Source organism: Equus caballus, chromosome 16 (assembly GCF_041296265.1).
Source record: "Equus caballus isolate H_3958 breed thoroughbred chromosome 16, TB-T2T, whole genome shotgun sequence".
Lineage (NCBI taxonomy): Eukaryota > Metazoa > Chordata > Mammalia > Perissodactyla > Equidae > Equus > Equus caballus.
The window spans coordinates 62,005,120-62,018,079 of record NC_091699.1 but is presented as its reverse complement, the minus strand read 5'-3'; the positions used below and the strand labels follow the sequence as shown (position 1 = coordinate 62,018,079).

Sequence of the window (12,960 nt, the reverse complement as noted above, 5' to 3'; positions counted from 1 at the left end):
AGGATCTCAGCCTGGGAATTGGTGACTCAGCATATTGCCTTGTCTCCAGCCAGCTGTGCCAACTGCCCAAATTGAAATGGCTGGGCTCTCTGGGAGGAGAGAAGGGCGGGCTGGAATTTGGTTGTCACTGGGGCAGAGTGAAACTGACTGTTGGCCACCACCCATTCCTCTCCGCTGAGCCCCTCTCCACCAGACTGTATACTCTGTTTTCAGAGAACATCTTCAGCTAGTGGCAGTTGGACAACTGTGTATCTTGTGTGTCCACCAACTTAGATGGCCCAACCCAGGTGAAAAGGGTACAGGGAAGGGCAGGAGTTTTCTTTCTTGTTATGTAAGTACCCACATAGTATCCTTGATTTTGCCTTCTGCTTGGCAAAGCCTAGAATAGCCCTTTTCGGACAAACTTTGTCAATCCCTGCTCAATAGCCACATCGGCCTCCTTGCTTGCCGTGCACACTATTGCCTTAGGCCCTTGGTACTTGCTCTTCACTCCTTATGGTCATGTCCCTTGGTAGCTTTTGTTCATTCTCAAAACAGAGAGTATTTGGTTTTAACTCTTCAGAGATAAGAAAAAAGGTAACTTAAGAAATTTGCATTTTACTCATTGTTTGGTGCTACCATAAAACAGTGCTAAATATATTATAAACTGTTATAAATTCTATGAAGGAAAAGTTCAGAGGCCTAAGAGATTATAAATGGAGAGGGGAGCTAATTTAAAAAAGGAGTTACATTGACTGCCCTTATCACTTCACCACCACCATGGACCACCCTGGTCCATGCTAGCATCATCTCTTGACTGGATTACCGCAGTAGTTTCCTGACTGATTTCTCTGCTTCTGCCCTTGCATACCTGCAAGTCACTTTTCTACATCGCAGCCATGGTGACTATGTGAAAATAGATTAGCTCGTGTTACTCTTTTGTCCAAACCTCTAACGGTTCCCCCCTTACTCTGTGTAGTAGAAGCCAAAAGTCTTAACAGATGCACTCAAGGCATCATTACTTCTTTGATTTCATCTCCTCCTATTTTCTCCTGTGCTTGCTCTATGGCTGTATTGGCCTCCTTGCCATCCATGGCAGGGGCATTTTCAGGCATACTCTTCTCTTAGCTTCTTGGCACTTGCTCTTCCCTTGACTGGTAATGCTTTTCTCACATATCTGCTTGGCTCACCCCATGACCTCCTTCATGCCTTCTCTATTATTCATGATATTTAAAAAATTTTTATTTTTTACTTTTATGTAGTCAAGTGACCATATTATTTAAAACTACAGTCTTTTTGGGGGCTGACCCCGTGGCCAAGTGGTTAAGTTTATGTGCTCTGTTTCGGGGGGCTGGGGTTTAGCCAATCAGATCCTGGGTGCAGACCTAGCACCACTCATCAAGCCACGCTGAGGTGGCGTCCCACATAGAAGAACTATAAGAACCTACAACTAAGATATACAACTATGTGCTGGGTGGTTTTGGGGAGGAAAAAAAGGACGAGTGGCAACAGATGTTAGCTCAGGGCCAGTCTTCCTCACCAAAAACAAAAACAAAAACAAACCTACACTCTTCTCACTTCACCCCATACACACACCTTATCTCTCTTACCTCTTTTTCTCCATAGCACTTACCGCTGTCTACTATATTTTTACTTATTTTGTCTCCCCGTCTAAAAATAAGCTTTGCAAGGGTGCAGATTTTTAAATGTTTATTTACTGCTGAATTCCTATGTCCTAGAACTGTGTTTGATGCCTAGTAAACTCTTAGTATATATTTGTTGAATGAATGAATGAATGAATGAGGAAAGGCTTCTTTCATGACATGTCTGCTTAGAATAGAAGAGTGGAAAATTGTGATGGGAAAAGTTTCCAGGTACAGAGAAAAAAATGGGTGAAGGCCCTAAACCAGGAGAGAGCATAGCATTTAGTGACTAGAATGTGTAGTGAATATTCTGAGGTGAGACTGGAGAGTAGACTTTTGTACAGGTGATCCTGACCTTGTCAAATGTTTGGACGTAATTTTAAGTACAATGAGACTTCATTAAAGGGTTTGAGTACCTAAGACTTCAGAGATCATTTCCTAAGTACAAGAGTACTCTCTACATGACCACAATACAACTTTCAAAATCAGAAAACTAGCATTGATTAAATATTGCAGTTTTATCTGTAGAACTCATTCAAATTTTGCCGATTCTCCCAATAGTGTTATTCATAGGTCCAGGTATCTAATCCAGGATCCTGCATTGCATTTAATTGTCTCTTACTCTCCTTCAATCTGCAACAGTTGCTCAGTTTTATTTGTCTTTCATGACCTTGGCATTTTTGAAGAGTACAGGCTAAGTTACTTTGTAGAATGTCCCTCAATAAGGCTGTGTCTTGTATTTTCTCATGGTTTCTGCATTCCCTATCATTGAAGTGATGCTGTGTTCTTTTTAGTGCATATCAAGAAGAACATGATGTTGATTTGTCCCATTGCTGGTAGTGTTTAACTTTTATGACTTAGTTAAGATGGTGTCTGCCAGGTTACTTGACCATACAATTAATAAGTATGTTTGTACTACTTATTTCGTATTTTGTGGGGAGATACTTTGAGACTTTGTAATATCCTGTTTCCATCAAACTTTCAGCTTTTAGCATCCGCTGATGAATCTTACCTGAATCAGATACTGTGATCTGAAAGGTACCAAATGCTGATTTTTCTAACTCCATTTCTTTTAGATTTATTAGTTGGCATAGTATAGTAGGATAGAGCTTTCCTTCTCTCTTCACCTATTTATTTAATTTTCTTCAGAATGGTGTTATTTTCCTCAATGGGTTATGATTTATTTAGTTTATTTAAATTCTTCTGTACTTGGCTAGTGGAAGCCCTTTAAAGCTAGTTCCTGTGTCATTTTGACATGTCCTCATCATTATTTGCATATTTCCTTAACTTTCTGGCATAGGAAGATGTTTTATACCTGTTTTTGTATCTTTTCACTATATTAAAAAATGAATTCAGGGGGCCGCCCCGGTGGCACAGTGGTTGTTTGCACTTCTGCTTCTCAGCGGCCTGGGGTTCTCCGGTTCGGATCCTGGGTGCAGACATAGCACCACTTGGCAAAAGCCATGCTGTGGTGGGCGTCCCACGTATAAAGTAGAGGAAGACGGGCATGAATGTTAGCTCAGGGCCAGTCTTCCTCAGTAAAAAGAGGAGGATTGGCAGTAGTTAGCTCAGGGCTAATCTTCCTCACACACATACACACAAAAATGAATTCACTCTGATACCTCCAATTCCAATCCAAAGCTACAGAGTTTATTCTAGCCTTCTCCCTTCCCATATTTGTAATTCCTTTCCGTGATAGTTAGAAACCTGACTCCCATTGTCTTGAGTGTATTTACTTAGTTGCTCAGTTCTCCCTGTTTGTAACCAGACTCATGGCCATGTCAGCCAAAAACTTGATCCCAGACACATTGCACCTCCTCCTGAAAACTTGGCCTTACAGATAACCATTGGAAAGAGCCCTGTTGAAGGGGGGACAGAGTTGGGCAGTAATAAGGGAAAGAGGAAAGATTAGAGGCCAGTTAGAAAGCTTGGCCTGGGGCACCACCCAACCCCCCTTGCTAGCTCAAAGGTCAACCTGATCAGGGGGAAGACTGCTTCCTGTTTGATGATGTTGCGGCAGCTGTGTGGAAAATAGATTAAAAAGAATGAGGAAGGAGAAAATGAGACAGGGAGATTGGCTAGGAAACTTTTGGATTAGTCTACTTTAAAGGGAGGGTAGTGAAACCGTGTGGCAGTGGTGGAGATACACAGAAGTGGACATACCCAAAACATGTTTGAAAGTTGGTAAACCTGATTTTAATCATCACCCTGCCAGATATATTAATTTACCCAAAGGACATAAACAGTTATCTTAATAAGAAATAGTACTTTAAGAAATACACTGCTTTGCTGAGCAGTGTTAGTTTGCTTTTAGCCAATACTGGTTGATAAATATTTTTCTTTGGTGATGAGTGTGAATTTTTTGTTCACAATTTTTTCTGCATGTATTTTAACTCCTGGTTTACACATTAAAAGACTATGTTCATTAACTTTAAAATAGCTGATTGAATATGACTTGTGGGCCACTCAAAGTAAACATGAATAATTTTAGTATAAACCAGTTATTTACATGTATGTGTAATATTTAACTCTAATAATTTTTAATTTTGTTCTATTTTTTAGATATTATGATCAGATATGTTCCATTGAACCCAAATTCCCATTTTCTGAAAATCAGGTAAGTCATTAATTTTAATTTGTGTTAAAGTTATATGATAATGGCAAATCACCCATTTCCTCCCACCCATGGTATAATTTCATTAAAGTAAATGATACCTTTTCTCTATCTTTAGGTTTTTATGAGACTTTTTAATACAAATTAGAAGCTTTTTAAGCCCATCTGATATGAGTCTGTGTCCTTTTGAAGAGTCTTCCGTACCTCTATTCAAGTCATTCCTCAGTCATTTCTGGGCTAATGTAGAGCATTGGTCTACAATTTTTTTTCCCTGCATTTTATATCAGTAGGATCTATTGAATGATTAATATAATCTATGTTGTCCTTCCTTTTTTGGCTTTTACAGAATTAAGAAGGAAACTGTAATTCAGAAAGTATTATTCTCAGTTTATGTGCTTCAAAAATTATTGACGTAAATTATATTTGCATATAAAGTTGCAAATGCTATTATGATTAGATATTAGGCTATAAGAATGTCAACTTTACTTTTTCTTAAAGGCTAGATATTGAAAATGGTGATTTCTTACAGTTTTATTTGGGGGACTTGTTAAAAACTTTGTGTGACATTTCTAAATTTTAAAATAGTTTATGTAGAATCCTTTAAATGTTCTCCTACTAAAGTTTTTATAGTTGAAATAATATGTTGAGATTTGCTTTGAGATGCTCCAGGAAAAAAGTACATGTGTGTGGGAGGAGTGTAGGGAAAGTGGGAGGTAGATGAACCAAAAAGGGCAAAAGGCTAAAACTGAGAATTCATTATGTTATTTTCTCTGGTTTGGTGTATATGGAAAATTCTCTAATCCAGAGTTAAAACATTTTTGTATTGGATTGCAATACATAATTTAAAAGAGGCTAAGTTCTTTTTAACCTTTGTATGTAGAATATTTTAGGAGAGTGAGATGCAGTTTTTTTATTAAGTAAATTTTTAGTCATGTGTAACATACATACAGAAAGGTGAACATATGTATATGACTTGAATCTTCACAAGTTTTTAATTTTATCTTCTGGGAAACCTGTCGTACTTACTTTGTTGCCTTTGCATCTCTGGCTTTGACAATCATTTATTAAGTGCCTGTTCTGTTCAAGCCATTGTGTGTTTGTAAAGATGAGTAAGATAGCGTTTTCAGCAGAAGACAATATATGTACAATTACTGAGGCAGAATGAACATTTGAAATTTCTTACTGCCAGTATTTTAATTTAAAAAGAGAAAATTTTATGGTCCAGGAAAAGGAGTTGGTTGTTTAGGGAAGATAATGTTTTAGACAGCAAGTTGAAGCCTATGTCCTTTTCCTCATTGTGGAATTTTATTCAAAAAAGACTAAATATTTAATGAGATCCAGGAAGGTAACATAATTTTCTATTTTCTCTCTTTCTGTCAAGATCTGCTTGACATTTACCTGGAAGGATGCTTTTGATAAAGGTTCACTTTTTGGAGGATCTGTAAAATTGGGTATGTAATTTTTTAATAAAAATGATAGGAAACTTGGTCTAACCACTTTGTATTGTTTTTGGCTTTTAAAAATGCTCTCCTCATGACTTTGTAAATAATAAAAATTTTTGCATTTCATTTTCTTTTTAGCTTTCAACTTCTAATGCAATTTCCAAATATTTGTAGAGAGCCTACACCTTGCCAGGCACTGTCCTAGTTATAAAAATGAATAAAGCGATTGTACTCAGTCTGGTTGGGAAGACAGCTGATCGTTCTAAAATACAGTAGGTAGTATATCAGTCTATGAACAAACTTATGGGAGCATAGGTGAGGAACAAGTTAATGCTGCCTGTTGAAAGCAAGCAATGTTTGAGTGAGGCCTGGAAGGATGAATTTGTTTTTTCCAGGTAGAAAATAACATTATAGGTAGACCAGTATAACCAAAGGTCAGAAGAGTGGATGCTTTTTTATGTACAGCTCATCGAGTTAATTTTTTTGTGTGTTAATTTTCTCATCTATGAAGTGAGGAATAGTACTGTGAAGTATGATATATCTCATTGGGTTCTTATATGGATTAAATGAGAGAATACATGTAAAGTCCTTAGAACAGTGCTTAAATATTAGCTGCATATTTATTTATGCAAATATAAATATTTATAGTATCTTATATATAGTATGTATGTATTATAGAATATATACTGTATAATATTACATAATATCATACAGTATAAATTATATATAATACATATTAATGTAATTATTGTTAAGCCTTGAAACCATAGATTGAATTGGGGATTATGGAGGGTGAAGACATTGGAAAGAAGATTATGAAAAGTTGCAAATATATTATGAACTTTACTCTTGTTTTTTATATGTTAATAGCTAACTAACATTTATTGAGTACTTATTTCACTTAGGGACTGTGGAAGGGGCTTTACACGTGTTACCTTACTGAATTCCCCAGTAACCCATTGAGGAAAGGCACTATGATTACTAATTGAGCAAACTGGTTTAGAAAGATTCAGTGGCTTTCTAAGATCATTTGGCAAGGATTTAATGAAGCTGGATCTGACTCCAGAAAGCCTAACTCCAGAGACTAGGGAGAGACAGACCAGTTAGGAGACTGATAAGGATGATGAGATTAGGCAAGGTCTTATATGTGAGTCAGAGGAGAAGGATGGGGTTAAGAGACATTTCAGGTGAAACTGACTGGTTCTGCCCACTATCTGTCAGAAGGAAGAGTAGGAATTGAGGGTGGACTCTAAGATTTGTAACTTGGTTTGACCTGTTGGATATTTATTGCTTTCAATACACAGGTTGAGCTTGACTTTTCTGTGTTATGTCTGGGTAGAAATTTGTCTTTGTTATTTGAAACTAATGGATTTAAACCTCAAAAGATGTAGACACATTGATTTGGGAATGATTATCACTAAATGATAATAAATTTATCCCCTCTAGTAGACTATAGATTGGGAAAAGTATGAAAACCAGAGCTAGGGAAGATAACATTTAGGGGAAATAGAGGAAGAGATTCTGGGAATGAGGTTGAGAGAAAGCTTTTAGGATCTTGGAGCAACCAGGGAAAAACAGAGACATGGAATTGAGTGCCAGAAGAGTTTCAAAGATAATGTAGTCCAGTGGTTCCTGAACTTGGCTGCACATTAGAATTACCTGAGGAAAATGTTAAAGATACAGATGTATCCTTAAAGATAAAGATAGAGAATGCCAGATGTGATAGGAGGAAATTTCAGGGATACTAATAATGGAATTAGTATCTTTGAAAATGTCTCCAAGTGTCTGTGATATTCATCTAGATTGGAACATCATGGAAAGAGTCACTGTGGCAGAGGTCAAGTCATGTGAGGTTGGAGAAGTCACTGAATTTGGCAGTGAAGGAAGTTTCACCAGGGGCATGCTGAGGAAGCCAGATTGCATCAAGTTGAGGGGTGGACCAGAACTGAGGAAAAGGAAACAGCAATTGTGCGTTGTTCATTTCAGAAAAATTGCAGTAAAGATTTGAGGATAAAGGGAGCATTATGCTGAGAGGGAGGCAAAGTCAAGAAAAGGATTTTTAGTGCTGTTGTGACAAGCAAATTGATAGGCTGAGAATAAGGAGCAGATGTGGGAGAACTAGGAGGTACTCACGTGGGATAGGCTAAGTGATGAGCCAAGTTCTTGGAAGAAGTGGGAAGCAAAGAAATTAAGAGCAGAAATAAAGCAGGAGGTAGTTCATCAAGGCATTTCTAGTAGCAAATGTGAATTAGATGTCCTTCAGTAATGTCTTGGTTAAATAAAGCATGGGCTACCCATTCATTAGAATATTATGTAATTTTAGAGTACTAAGAATGATAATGCAAATATGTATTTGTTGACATGAGAGGCTATGTCCAGGGAATATTGAATAAAACACCTGTTAGGGGCCAGCTCCGTGGCCAAGTGGTTAAGTTTGCGTGCTCCGCTGCGGCGGCCCAGGGTTTGGATCCTGGGCGAGGATATGGCACTGCTCATCAGGCCACGTTGAGGTGGTGTCCCACATCCCACAATTAGAAGGACCGGCAACTAAGATATACAACTGTATACAGGGGAGGTTTGGGGAGATAAAGCAGGGAAAAAAAAAAAGATTGGCAACAGTTGTTAGCTCAGGTGCCAATCCTTAAAACAAAAAAAACCAAACACCTGTTATAGGTCAGAACTGCTGCATTGTACAACTCAAGGGGCCCTAGAGTTGGTCTCCTTGGAACACCGTTCATATAGAACCCAGCGTGATTACTGCTCCTGGAGTTGTGCGTTCCAGGCAATTTGAATATGGTATAGTATCCAATTTGTGAAAAATTGTATGTGTGAACATATATGTAGTTATTTGTGAAGATATTCACCCAAAAATTAACAATGGGTAACTCTGGGAGGTAGCTTATTGGGTGATTTTTAATTTATTTTCTTTTGTAGTTTTTTTTTTTTAACAATTGTTTGAATTTTAGAAAAACTTTTTATTTATAATCAAGCTGTTTTCATTTTGGAAAGTTTAGTGAAAAGAAGAGCTCAGGTGAAAAACAAGAATGGAGTTGAATATTAAGAAAAAAGAACTCTACAAAAAGGACAATTATATATTTATTTTAAAGAGAACCTGATTTAAGTTTAGATGTGATAGAAGAAATAATAAAGGAAAAAAGAAAAGATTTAATTACAAGAAAACATTTTCATAGAATCTCTTACACACGAGAAATTGTCAAAATAAAATGACAGATCACAGCCTGGGATGATAATGTTTATGGGAAATGCAATAGACCGGATATATGTCTTATATAGAAAAAGTTTACTTTTATCTGTTTGGAATATAGTTCATTCTTCTTGAAACCTACTGACTTCTGTCATAGCGTTGACGAGTTGCTTCATATTTAGACTGTGACTTTCTCGTGCTGCTCTCTGTGTGTGTGTTTAGAAGTTTTAATTGCTTCACCACCACACACATTCTGTGCTTTTACCATATTCTGAAGGTATTCCAAACTCTCAGTCTTAACTATTTCTCTCTCTGGAGTCACCCCTTTTCCTGCGAGACTCCTGTTTCCGATGGCTTCTTGAATCTGGACTGTTTGCTATCCAAAGCTGCTGCATAACTATCATCCGGGACTGTCACTGCTCCCTTAGGTTAAAGCTATTGTTTTCTGGATATGGTGTCTAGCTCTTTCGCTGGAATATATTCTTAAGTAACTTTCAGAGAAGAGGTCAACTTTCTGAATCCTTTCTTTGTGAAAATGTCTGTATTTTGTCCTCACATGAGTTTGGTTTGAAATTCTGGCACCTGGGGCTTATGTCAAAAACCTTGGAGTCATTCTTGACACTTTCACTTCATTCCCCCCTGCATTCAATTAATTCATCAGCAAATCCTATCAGATTTTCTTTTAAAATACGTTCAAAATCCAGTCACTTCTCAGCACCTCTACTGCTGCCATTCTGGTCAGAGCCGCCATCACATCTCAGCACGTTACTGTAGCAGCTACCTGTCTAGTCTCCTGCTTCCACCAGGGTTGCTTCTCTGCGGTCTGTTGTCCACTGTGTGGGCTGAGTGAGTCTCTGTTCAAAACTGTTGACTTTCCACCTCATTAGAGTAAAAGCTAAAGGCTTTACAGTGTAAGTTGGCTTTTACTTCCCTGACGTCATTGCTTACCGTTTTGTCCCTTGCTGTCTTTTTTTCCGGCATACTGCCCTTAATATATATTTGTTGACTTAATTTTAGCTACATTTCTTTAGAACTTGAAGGCGTTGTTCCCTTGTCTTTTACTATCCAATGTTACCTATGAAAAGTCTGATTTTTGTCCTTTTGTAGGTGACCTGTTTCTTTTTCTCTTGGGAAGATTTTTATAATTTTCTCTTTATCCTTCCTGTTTAGAAATCTTTAAAGATCTAATTGGCTCTGTTTTTATTCTTTGTGTATGGCATGTATTATTGGCCCTTTCAGTTTGAAGACTAATATCTCCCTTCAGCCCTGGGAAGTTTTTGTACATTTCTTTGATAATTTCCTCTTCACTTTTTTCTCTCTTCTCTTTGGAATGCTTTATTAGTTCAATGTTGGCTGTTCTGAGCTTCTCATTCATAACTCTTAGATTTTTCATTTCTTTGACTTTATTGGCTGCCTAGATATTATTTTCTAATCTTTTGAAAAACTTTCGGCAGTCAGGTTTTTAATTTCCTGGAGGTTTTTCTTATTCATGGATTGTTCTGTCTTTATAACATCCTGTTCTTGTTTTATGGGTATACCATCTTTGAATCTCTTTAAGAATGCTAATTAGGATCTTTGAAATGTTTTTTCTGTTATTGGAATTGTCTTCGTTTACTTTGGGCTTAATTTATCAGTTCACTTTGATCTTTATTTTGTTGTAGGCTCTCTTCACATCCTGGTTATTCTTGATTTTTCATATATTTATTTAAGAAAGTAGGTTAGAGTAGCTGGTATGTATGTCTGCCTCCCCTTTGGGTGAGGAGGCTAGAATTGAGTTTGAGATGAACTGAAAACTGGCCATTATTACAAGGGAGAGTACTAAAATGCTTTAACAGGGAGTTTTACTTCATGGCGCTGCTCTGGCACAAACACACAACTGTAGTGTTCTGATTCTCCTACATGCTTTGTTCAGTGTTTTTGTAAGGAACCTTCTGATTATTTTGCTTGGGCTCAATGTCTGGCACATTATGTGAGACCTTGAATGTCTCTGATTGAATTTGTCTTGTTTTTTAAATTATGGTAAAAACCGTATAACATGAAATTTACTGTCTTAACCAGTTTTAAGTGTATGGTTTCAGTAGCATTGAGTATATTCACATTGTTGTGAAACAGCTTTCCAAAACTTTTTGATCTTGCAAAACTGAAACTCTGTACCCATTAAACAACTCCCCTTTTCACCCTTCCCTCAGTCCCTGTTAACCACCATTCTATTTCTGTTTCAGTAAATTTGACTGCTTTAGATACCTCATAAGTAGAATCATACAGTATTTGTCTTTTTGTGATTGACTTATTTCACTTAGTGATGTCCTCAAGGTTTATCCATGTTATAGCATGTGGCAGGATTTCCTTCCTTTTTAAGGTTGAATAATATTCCATTATATGTATGTACCACGTTTTGTTTTTGTGTTCATCCATCACTGGACACCTGGGTTGTTTCCACCTTTTGGCTTTGTGAATAATACTGCTAAGAACATGAGTGTACAAATATCTCTTTGAGACCCTGCTTTCAATTCTTTTGGATATATACACAGAAGTGGAATTATTGGATCATATGGCAATTTTATTTCTAATTTTTTGAGGAACCTCCATAGTGTTTTCCACAGCAGCTGCAACATTTTACATTCCTACCAATAGTGCACAACAGTCCCAGTTTTTCTACATGCCTGCCAGTAATTGTTGTGTTCTGTTTTTTTTCCAAAGTAGCTATCCCGGCGGATATGAGATGTGTAGATTCTTGGTCATAGTTGTATTTTAGCCAGATAATCTGCTAGCCCTCTGAGAGATGCATTGGCTTAGGGAGTGAGACATAGATGGCCATCTAGGAGGTGCTTGCATTGGCTTAGGTTTGGAGTAGTGAGGAATTGGTTTAAATGTGGTGGGAAGATACAATTTTGAGAGAGGTGATGGAAAAATGGAAAAAATTTATTTGAATTTAAGTGAGAAAAGACATGAGAATGACTTCATTTTGAACCTAATAGCAATGTGGACGTAAAGGGAAGGAAAGAAGAATTTATTGATCTTTTGAGTTTTAGGTGATGGGAATATTGTTGTGGAAATAAATGCCTGGCAGGGCAGCTAGAAATATGGGAGCATATTATGGGTGAGAAAACAGGTCTGGAAACTGGTTTTTGTGAGAGCCCGTGGGATGGAGGTCATAGTATTTATTTCTCTTTGAAATATTCATTTTCTTTAGGAAAAATAATCTGATAAATTTTTTCTTCTCAATTTTTTACAGCTCTTGCAAGCTTAGGATATGAAAAGAGCTGTGTGTTGTTCAATTGTGCAGCCTTAGCTAGCCAGATCGCAGCAGAACAGAACCTGGATAATGATGAAGGATTGAAAATCGCTGCTAAGCATTACCAGGTATGCAGAACAGTAGTTACTACATAATGATCAAGACTGCATTGGATTAAATTGAAAATAATTTGTATTTAGGTTTATAGATGTTTCTTTACCCATAGGTTTTTTTTTGAAAAGTAATCTGCTTTTTAATGAGGTGATTCGTATTTTTGAAGCCCTTAGATAAATTGCTCACCTTTATACCCAGCACCTAGCACAGTGCCTGGCACACAATAAAGGCTCAGTATGTTGGGAGAACAAATGATTAAATGTTTGAGATGAAATCCTTGGTGAATAAATGACCTCATTTAAAAAATTTGTACTTTATTTTTATATATTTTTTTCCTTAGAGTGAGACACACGTAAAATTTCACTAGTGTCACAAAAATCAAGACCTCTTGGCAAGAAAATTTTAACTCTGAGACTTGTGGAGAGGTCATATTTAAATGTGGTCAGATTTGTAATGTTCTTCAGTTAGCTAAATTTAAATTTTACTTTCTGTCATTTACTAATATGGCATATTATTTACTCAGCTTTTTTTTTGTTTCAATTTAAAGAACGTAAGTGATTGTTGTTAAGTGGTATCATCTATAATTATGTTTTCATGTTTTATATTTCTTTATAATTTACAAAGTGTGTTCTGTACATTATTTTACTCTCAGATGAACGTGATACATGTTGTATAACGTCATTCTCATTTAACAGACAAGGAGACTAAAGGTCAGAAGTGTTACTAAA

At 36.8% G+C, this 12,960-nt stretch overlaps 1 protein-coding gene across 2 annotated transcripts in view; it reads left to right on the top strand.

Annotated features, from left to right (window-relative positions):
• Positions 1-12,960, top strand: part of PDCD6IP (programmed cell death 6 interacting protein) — a 70,310-nt gene that overhangs the window by 8,710 nt on the left and 48,640 nt on the right. For both annotated transcript variants that reach the window (XM_001489975.6, XM_005600850.4), the window contains exons 2-4: positions 4,185-4,239; positions 5,618-5,687; positions 12,119-12,246. In XM_001489975.6, the coding sequence (XP_001490025.1) occupies positions 4,185-4,239; positions 5,618-5,687; positions 12,119-12,246 (253 nt within the window). The remainder of the gene's footprint in view (positions 1-4,184; positions 4,240-5,617; positions 5,688-12,118; positions 12,247-12,960) is intronic.